Raw genomic sequence first — 9463 nt, forward strand, 5'->3', positions numbered from 1 at the left:
AAGCGATATTGTGGGGAGGAGGATGAGTGTTTAGTGTAGAAAGGAGGATAAGATAGCCCGAGGCTGATCAACGAGAGATCAGCATACAGTAGGATTAGTCAGGGATGCTGGGAGATGGATCCTGAACAATAGTGAAATTTATTACTGGATTTCAGCAAAGGGCTAAATGTACAAAAGTTAAACTTTACAGACTTTAAACAGAATGCTTTCAACGAGAGACAACATACTTTAAAAAAAAGAAAAAAAACTACCTTCTGGTATGATACCCTGAATCTACAGATTTTAAAGTTGCTTAAGGCAAACTAAGTAATTTTTAAAAACCGTTTTATGCTTTCAGGTTTAAAAAAAAAAAAAAAAAGTCGCATCATTTCATAAGGTCTGAGAGGCTCACCAAAACCAAACCTAACTGAATTCTCCTTATGTAAACGAAGACTAAGCCACAAGATTCAATGACCCTAAGCAAATACGCTGCAGAAGATCGTTTAAAAATAGAATACACAAAACTACCACAGGAAACAATTCCGGAAGCGGACTGGGTTATCTTCTGGAAACCCAGCTTTCGTGCTTAAAGACAAACTATTCTTCCCCAAACCAAAGCTCCCGATCCCTAAACATTAAGTTCTCATGTCACTTGCCTATCTGGTGTCCCCACCCCACCCCAATGATAAAAGCTGTAAAATTCTCTTTAAAAACGTCAGGCAGGGACCAGTGTCCTAGGCACGAGGGGTCTGCAGAGGAAGGCGGCGTGGAGGGAAGGAGCCTCTGGGGGTCCGGCCTGGCAGCGCCGAAGCGAGAAGGAAGGGGGGTCCCTGGGGCCAAAGGCGGACCCAGGCTCCCCCTAGCCAGCCGCGCCGGGCACGCTGCTTTTGTTGGGCCGGGAACACGGCCCAACCTGGGGTCCAGGCCCTCGCCCGCCCAGCGACCCTGGCACGGTGCGCCGTTAGTACCCTTGGCGGGCGCCGGTCCCTCCAGCGCCCGGCTCTGACCTCTGCCCACCCCAGTGCTGCCCACCCAGGCCCGGACTCGGCCGCAGAGCGGGGCTTTGGCATGCCGGGCTCCGAAGCTGTGTCCCCACCCGCGTCCCCGGCCGCCCGCGCCCCCACGCCCGGGCTCTCGGGGGCTGCCTCACCTGCATGCCCGGAGCCCCCGGGTCCACCCCCGTGTCCAGGACGGCGATGAGTACCCCCCGCCCGTCATACTCCGGGTAGCGGCAGAGGAAGGAGGCGGCTCCGGTCTCCTTCTTCGGCAGGAGACCGTGAAAAGGGAAGGGCTCCTCAGTCGCAGCAGTGGCCATGGACGCAGGATGGAGGACTAGGAAGCGGCAAACTGCCAGGCTGCGCGCGGACTAGCAGCGCGAGGACACCCGTGCGGCCTCGGGCCGGAGGCGGGGGCGAGGGGCGGGGTCGGCCCCTCTCCCACCAATCCCGACCTGCCAAGGAGCGGTGGCCAATCACGTACTACTACGTAAGCCAACGGCGCCGCTCTCAGGAGCTAGGCCCGAGTATTGCCCGGGCTGCAGTGAAGGGGGCGGAGTCTGAGGCTATTACTGGAGGGTTCGGATCTCGAACCTGGGGTCCTAAAGAGGCCCGCGCTTGGGGTTTTAGGCAACAGCAGGCCTCTAAGCAGAGTCCTGGTGTCTCGGACCGAAACACTCCCCGAGAGACGGGCAAGGAGATAGACCGCCAGCCAGGAATAGTGGGAACCCTTCGCTGGGCAAACGATAGTTTCCAAACTTAAGGTTGTGGATGAAACTTTTCGGTGCGGCTGCTGCAGGGGCCCCAGACCCGGGGTGCTGACCCGAGGCAAGGGAGCCGGCGCACGCACGCTTAGCTGCTAAGGAGCCCGCGGTGTCGGCGAAAGCTCCGGACATGAACTTGGAAGGTCGCAGGTTAAGGGGTGTAGGCTTTGGGTTCCCCTGTGTTGTTATGCGCCTTTGATGGGGGTGAGGTGGTGAGGGGGAGCAATAGGGTGGAGACAGGCAATAGTTTCAGTCAACAGGAAGTGAGTTGTTGGCCATTCCGTCGCCTTTGTAGCCAGTAACAAAGCACGAGACTGAAATGGGCCCCACCTATCTGCTGATCCTTACCTTCCAGGATTTCTGAAAAACATCTTTTTTTCCCCCTCTTACACTGAAGTTTCTGATTGCTCTTTACGGCTCTCCACTCAATTATAGAGCCATAATTTGTAGTTTTCCAAACTCACAGTGCCTGCTGTCAGTTGCTGCAAGCTGCACAGTGGTCCTCTAATGATCTTTATGTCTATGCTCATGCCAGGGTAATCTTAGCCTTTTATTGTGCCAAAGACCCCTTTGGCAATTTGGTGAGGCCTATTTCTCAAGCAGTGTTTTAAAATGCATACAATGAAATATATAGGATTACCCAAGAAATATATTTAAATGCTGTTATCAAAAATAGTAAAGGCAATTTTGTTATGTAACAATAGCTTTACATGTGGTATATAGTTACAGGTGTGCTTCTTTTTCATTAAATAACAGGAGCTAGGGCCAAGGCTAATAAACTACCATAACTTCAAAACAATGAAGAATATAATTATTTGGAGATAGCAGTGAAAACTGCACTATGATGAACTGATTTTTATTGGTAACGTAACAGCAAATGCTACCCTGGTTTTGCCTACATTCATACTTGATGTGAAAAAAATTAAGAGGTTTGTATCTTTTTTCTACAGAAGTTTTTGAACCCCTTGGATTCTGTCTATGGACACCAAGTTAAGAATACCTGGTATAAAGGAAAGCCTTATGCATGTGGTTTCCAACCCACAGAATTTCAGAGATCCTCCATGAAGTCTCAAAAATTATTCTCATGGCTGTGAGTTTCATGCAATGGTTTCAGCTGATTCCTTGATCATTTATTCAGTTCATAAGTCTTAGAGAAGCATGTTCTCTTTAGTGCAGAGGAAAAAGAGAAAAGTTGAATGTTTTTCTTCTTATTCCCAACTGTTTACCTCTAGAAAAGAATTCAAATTAACACAGAGGAAAACAGAATAACAAACTCGCAGAAGACATTCAATATAGAGCTTACAGTGACAGAATAGATTGGCTCCCAGTTTCAAATGAACCATAGTCCAATCACTTCATTTTACAGATGAAGAAACAAAGTTAACTGACTGTCATGGCTTACAAAACAGGTTAATGAAAACACTGGATATGTCTTCTCACAATCTCTCCCCAGTATGTTCTGCCACACCATGTGCGTGACTTTGCCAGAGTATCACCCAATGAATAAATGGGGAATGAACAGTTCCTTATGAAACCTAAGTGGCAGACTTTTTATTAGACTGCTGTAACCATGTTCTTTAGATTTTTCTTTTCCTTTTCTTTTTCTTTTTTTGACGCAGAGTCTCACTCTATGGCCCAGGCTGGAGTGCAGTGTCACAATCTCCGGTCACTACAACCTCCACTTCCCGGGTTCAAGCAGTTCTCCTGCCTCAGCCTCCTAAGTAGCTGGGATTACAGGTGTGTGCCACCACACCCGGCTAATTTTTGTATTTTTAGTAGAGATGGGATTTCGCCATGTTGGCCAGGCTGGTCTTGAACTCCTGACCTCAGGTAATCCACCCACCTCGGCCTCCCAAGGTGTTTGGATTACAGGTATCAGCCACTGCGCCCAGCCAGATTTTTCTTTTTTTGCTTACATATCTCATAAACATGTTCTTTAAAAAATTATGTATCCCTTTGTACAGCTGTAAAATGAAGTCTAAATTTGTCCTTTTTTTTTTTTTCTTTTTGAGACGCAGTTTTGCTCTTCTTGCCCAGGCTGGAGTGCAATGGTATGATCTCGGCTCACTGCAACCTCTGCCTCCCAGGTTCAAGTGATTCTCCTGCCTTAGCCTCCCTAAGAGCTGGGATTAGAGGCATATGCCACCACACCCAGCTAATATTTGTATTTTTTTAGTAGAGATGGAGTTTCTCTATGTTGGTCAGGCTGGTCTCGAACTCCTGACCTCAGGTGATCTGCCCGCCTTGGCCCCCAAAGTGCTGGGATTACAGGCATGAGCCACTGCACCTGGCCTGTCATAAATTTTAAAAATTATAAAGGATGTAATTTTTGGCATAGTATAAATATCGTCTTTCTTTAAGGAAACTTTCATGTTTCTCATGTAAATATACCCAGTTGAATGTAACTCAGATAGCTACCATCAACTATTTATAAAATACCTGAACATTTAAAATCAGACATTTTACATCATTATTTCTTCTGGAAACTTTATTTCCATTCTATACAGAATTTTTTCCCAATGTAATTTGCATTTATGATGGAAAGGCATATTGATAATTTATCATCATCTGCAAAAAAATATTAATTTTTAAAATTTTCCTGGAAGAAAAATGTTAAACTTATTCTCTTGGGTTATCTTTCAGTTATTACAAAGTTGATTACAACAACATGAGTAAGTCTTAAGCTTTGATTAAAAATTATAGGACAGAAAATTTTTTATTGAAAATAGAGCTCTTAAAAAGATGCTTGGTGTAAATAAGTCATGCTTCCATTAATGATAGGACTAGTTAAAAGGATAAGATTTGTATGTCTGTGTCTCTTGTAAAATTGAATCATTGATTCTCAAGAAGCAAAACCAGGATATGTAAGTATTACATAATATGCCCAGAAAGTGATGTGAACAAAATTCAGACTTACGTTGAAGCTCCCATTTTAAGAATCACTCATGTGACAAATGTCATCTTTTGCTATATAACCTTTGCTTAAATTGGAGAAAAGATGGATTTAATGAGACAAATGAAAACTGGTTTAACGTAACACACAGCAGAGCATATGCTGTTATGCTTTGGTGTTTGTTCCCTAGCCCTTGTTCCTCATAATAGATTCTGGGATGTTTCAAAAATGCTGTCTTTTTCGCTAATTGTGGTCTTAACAAAAATTGTTCTTGATTTAAAAAAAAAAGATGAATAGAACTGGTTATTGGACTTTGATATTAAATAGAGTTTTACTGATGGTATTTCAAATTGTCCCTTTATTTGATGCCCCAGATGCTATTACACCTGCAGGTGGTACATAATAGTAAGATTCAGGATGTGTTCCTTTTCCCTAAAAAGGTGCAAAAGATAATCACGTCTTTCCACCACAGGCACGCTCTCAGGCAGATAAGCTTAGAAAAAAGTGGATGACTTCAGGCATCTAGAAATTGATTTCGTTGGCCGGGCGCGGTGGCTCACGCCTGTAATCCCAGCACTTTGGGAGGCCGAGACGGGCGGATCACGAGGTCAGGAGATCGAGACCATCCTGGCTAACACGGTGAAACCCCGTCTCTACTAAAAAATACAAAAAACTAGCCGGGCGAGGTGGCGGGCGCCTGTAGTCCCAGCTACTCGGGAGGCTGAGGCAGGAGAATGGCGTGAACCCGGGAGGCGGAGCTTGCAGTGAGCTGAGATCCGGCCACTGCACTCCAGCCTGGGTGACAGAGCGAGACTCCGTCTCAAAAAAAAAAAAAAAAAAGAAATTGATTTCGTTGAAACTATCTATTACTTTGTACCAGTTTGAAACCCACTATTTTATATAACCCCTGAAATCTCAATACAGTCATTTACTGTTTTTCTTCAAGCCAAGTATTGTACATAATATATGTGCTTACATTTTTTCCTCCTTTGATTTAATGACATTATCACTGGGGGGAATTTTTAATGCTAAGTCAGTTTGTGTGACAGTTCATTGGAAACAAATAGAGAATATAAGTAGAGAAACATGGATAATCTGTAACAATAGATAATAATAAAACAAGGGCTTAGACATAAGAGGAGGAGGAGGAGGAGGGGAGGAGGAGGAGGAGGAGGAGGAGGGGCAGCAAAAACAAGGTCAGTAGGCCTAGGCGTTAGTCACCTTATGGAGGGTAAAGTATTAATAATAGGCTGGACGCACAGCAACTTCTGTCACCCAGCATTGTTCAAAGCAGGAAGCGCTGAGTCAGATGTTTTTCCTATCACCTGCCCCATTCAGGCTGTAATCCAAGGCACAGGTGCGGTGGAAGGCAATAGCTTTCTATGAATCGCCTTCTTTGTAACTATTGCTGCATCCTATCGTTTAGAGAATATTTTAAAATTCAATTTCCCAAGACTCTAGAGATTGCATAAGCATCCTACATATGCCAGCCTCTGGGCTTTGAAATCTTCCTCAGCATTGCAGCGAGGCCGCACCTCCCGTGGGCGGCTCCCAGCCTGTGATTGATGCGGGAGGGATGCTGGAGCATATCTGTTCCGGGAGGCGGGCAACTTCGTGGACAGCTGTCTCAGGCTCCAGGACTCCCCAGCCGGCTTTGCCAAGTTGGACTGCGTGGACCTCGTGGTGGTCCAGGGCGCTTCCACCCAGCCTCTCTGCCTCTCCTACTTACTCGGGGTCGGACTTGCATCGCGACCTTATGCCTCTCCCAGCTTTTTGTGAACCCTTGACTACCTCACCTCGCGCAGGCACTAACGTGAATCCTTGCTTCTTAGAACCCATCTGTCCCCACCCCAAGGACCGGAAACTAAAATAGCTCATACCAAAAAAGCAGGTTCAGAAGCATGAAGCTTCGCCACTGCTGCCGCCCAAAGGCAAAAGCCGTTGTTACCATTTCTACCAAAGGTAACAGAGTCCAAAAGCCAGGGCGACCTGATCAGCAAAGTTTCAGTCACAAGGCTGTGCCTGGCTGTATGGAAGCCTGATCAAGTAGTTCTGATTTCTTACATGGAGAGCAGGACTGAAAATGTGGGAAATTCCGTCCACGTAGGAAGGACTTTCCGGTGATTCCAGCAAATCGTGACAAATACCCACTTTGCTAACAGATACACCTCCAAACCAAAGTAAATTATACAACATCAAGTTCCAGGTACTTGAGCCTCCAGTAATAAAATGGTAAACTAAGCAATTTGGACCAGGTCTTCTGGTGAAAGTGAGAACTGGACAATGTATGAAAAATATCTGCTTGAAAGATACCTCCCTGAAGGATCAGAGAGCTAACAGCGCGGTGAAGAGTTTGTGTAAAAGACATAAATTCAGAGACTTAAGCTTAACATTTGAGACAGCTTTGCCTTTCAGGGCTTTTGCTAGTGCATAAAGAGGTAGCTGAGAGGCAGATTTTTGTTTGTTTGTTTTTTACAGCCTTGCAGGGCTATGGGTACAAGGGTGGAGGCTAGAGCCTGCCAAGAGTGGGAACAGCATGGAAAACCTGTATTTTGGGTTGAGGCTGCAAAGTCCACACCTGAGAAGTAGGAATAAATTGAAAGTAAACTTCGACTGGCCCCCAGAGGGATATCACATTATAAATAATATTAAATCCTGAACTTGGATCAAGGTGATTATTCTCAATGGTATATGTTCATTGGAATCATCTGGAGAGCCTTAAAAATATTGCTACTTGAGCCCACAGATTCCCAGAATTCCAGATATTCTGATTTAATTGGTCTGGGTTTTTGCCTGGGCATTGAGATATTTTATATCTACCAAGATTATTCTAATGGGTAGCTAAGGCTGAAACCCACTCAGCTAGTGCTACTTGGCAGAAGCAAAAAACTTTAAAATACCTACATTTACTCCATTCAGGAAGATAAAGATATAATTGAGCATTTGGGCAGAAAATCAGAAACTTAAAAAAGACTAAACCAATTTAGAAAGAGCCAAAAGGAAATTTTAGAACTGAAAAATACAAAAGCAAAACAAAATTAAGAACTCAGTTTCTTAATTAAGAATGAGTTTCATAGTTACTGTCATTTAGCCAAAGAGAATTATAGATTGGAAGAAAATACTAAAAAAATACCTGGAGAAATAAAAGGATGAAAAACACAGAAGAGATGAAAAGAGTGATAGATGTAATAGTGGGAAGTTCTAACAAACTTTTAGGAAATGAGAAAGAAAATGCTTTAGAAGCAATAGCTGAAGAGATAATTTATGAAAATTTTCCAAATTGGTGAAAGCCTATATATTCAAAAAGTTCGATGGCCCTAAAGCAAGATAAATTTTAAAAAGCTACATCCAGGGACATCATAGTAAAAAAAAAAAAAAAAAAAAAAAAAAGAAAGAAAAGGCAAGAGTAGCTGGAGAAAAAAGATTATTTTCAAAGGAGCAGCAATTGATTGACAACTGATTCCAAACAGAAATGAAGAAAACCAGGAGACAATGAGACGACAGCTCACCCATGCTGAAAGAAAATAATTGCCAGCCCAGAATTCTGTAGCTAATGGAAACATCCTTCAAGAATGAGAATGTGATCAAGTGATCTTCAGAGATACAAAGGCTGAGGCAATGTGTCACCAGAAAGGCAGCAAAAAATAAATACTAAAGGATAGTCTTTAGGCAAAACAAAAATGGGCTGGGCGCAGTGGCTCACACCTGTAATCCCAGCACTTTGCGGGGCTGAGGTGGGCGGATCACGAGGTCAGAAGATTGAGATCAGCCTGGCCAACATGGTGAAACCCCATCTCTACAGAAATACTGAAATTAGCCAGGCATGATGGCAGGTGCCTGTAATCCCAGCTACTTGGGAGGCTGAGGCAGGAGAATCGTTTGAACCTGGGAGATGGAGGTTTCAGTGAGCCGAAGTCGTGCCAGCGCACTCCAGCCTGGGTGACTGAGTGAGACTCCATTTAAAAAAAAAAAGACTCAGACACCCCAAAAGCTATATCAAATTTGAATCAATTTCAAAATGGCGTCCCTTATTGTCAGTTAATGCAAGAAAATTTTTAAAATGCCTTCCAAGGCCAGAGATGGGGAGATGTACTTTTAGCATTATAAGGTTAGGGTTATTACTTTACACAAAAAATAGCCAATGTTATGTAAATAAGAGAAATGTGATTTTTTTCATACAGGAAAAATAGGTGCTTTTGATAGGAAATTAATACTTGGAGTGGTGAGGTGTGTTTAATTTCAGGTATCTCACAAAACACCGTGAAATCTCTCACCATTTTCCTCTAATCTGTGGGACCAGAGCTGCCTTTTCTCCCTTTCTCCCCAACGGCTCTGAACGGCTGTCCCAGGGACCAGAGGCTCACCCTTTCCTCTGCAGAACCAGTAGAAACTGGGCAGAACAGTGAATTCATTTACTTCCAGAGGACACTAGAGACTGTAGGTTTAAAGACATAAGAGAATTATGTGGCAGATGGCCTTGATTCTTTGTGTGGGGCAGATGGTATGTACGGGGAAACACAGAGGCTTAGGCAGGGGCTTCCCTTCGTGGGCAGCACAAACAGATGCAAGCTCAATCCTGGGCATGAGGCCCACTTCTATGCTCCTCTCTGTTGCCTTCTCCAGTTGTGAGACATTCACTGGAATTTTCAGTAAATAACTGCTTGGGACCTCTGTCAATCAGGGATAGTCCAGGCTATGCCGTGGCAGAATATAAGCCCAAATTCCGGTGAGCTGAAGAACATTGCCCATGTCTAGTCATGCAGCATCTCTGCTCCGGTTGGCTGAGAGCTCTGCTCCAAGTTGTCACAGCCTTGGATCCAAGTAAGGGCTGC

General features: G+C 44.3%; 1 protein-coding gene across 7 annotated transcripts in view; it reads right to left on the bottom strand.

Moving 5' to 3' along the window:
• The window catches only part of LOC105485364 (tripeptidyl peptidase 2), an 84707-nt gene extending 83324 nt beyond the window's left edge, over window positions 1-1383 (bottom strand). For 3 of the 7 annotated variants that reach the window (XR_011614615.1, XM_011747656.2, XM_011747655.2), the window contains exon 1: window positions 1130-1381. Coding sequence is in view for 6 of the 7 variants with exons in the window: in XM_011747656.2 (XP_011745958.1) it covers window positions 1130-1294 (165 nt within the window). In the remaining variant the exon portion in view is untranslated. Of the gene's footprint in view, window positions 1-1129 lie in introns of all 7 variants that reach the window. The other 4 variants (XM_011747657.3, XM_011747658.3, XM_071081070.1 and 1 more) reach the window with 4 other exon arrangements.
• Window positions 1384-9463: the final 8080 nt, after the last annotated feature.

This window comes from Macaca nemestrina, chromosome 16 (genome assembly GCF_043159975.1).
Source record: "Macaca nemestrina isolate mMacNem1 chromosome 16, mMacNem.hap1, whole genome shotgun sequence".
NCBI classification, from domain to species: Eukaryota; Metazoa; Chordata; class Mammalia; order Primates; family Cercopithecidae; genus Macaca; species Macaca nemestrina.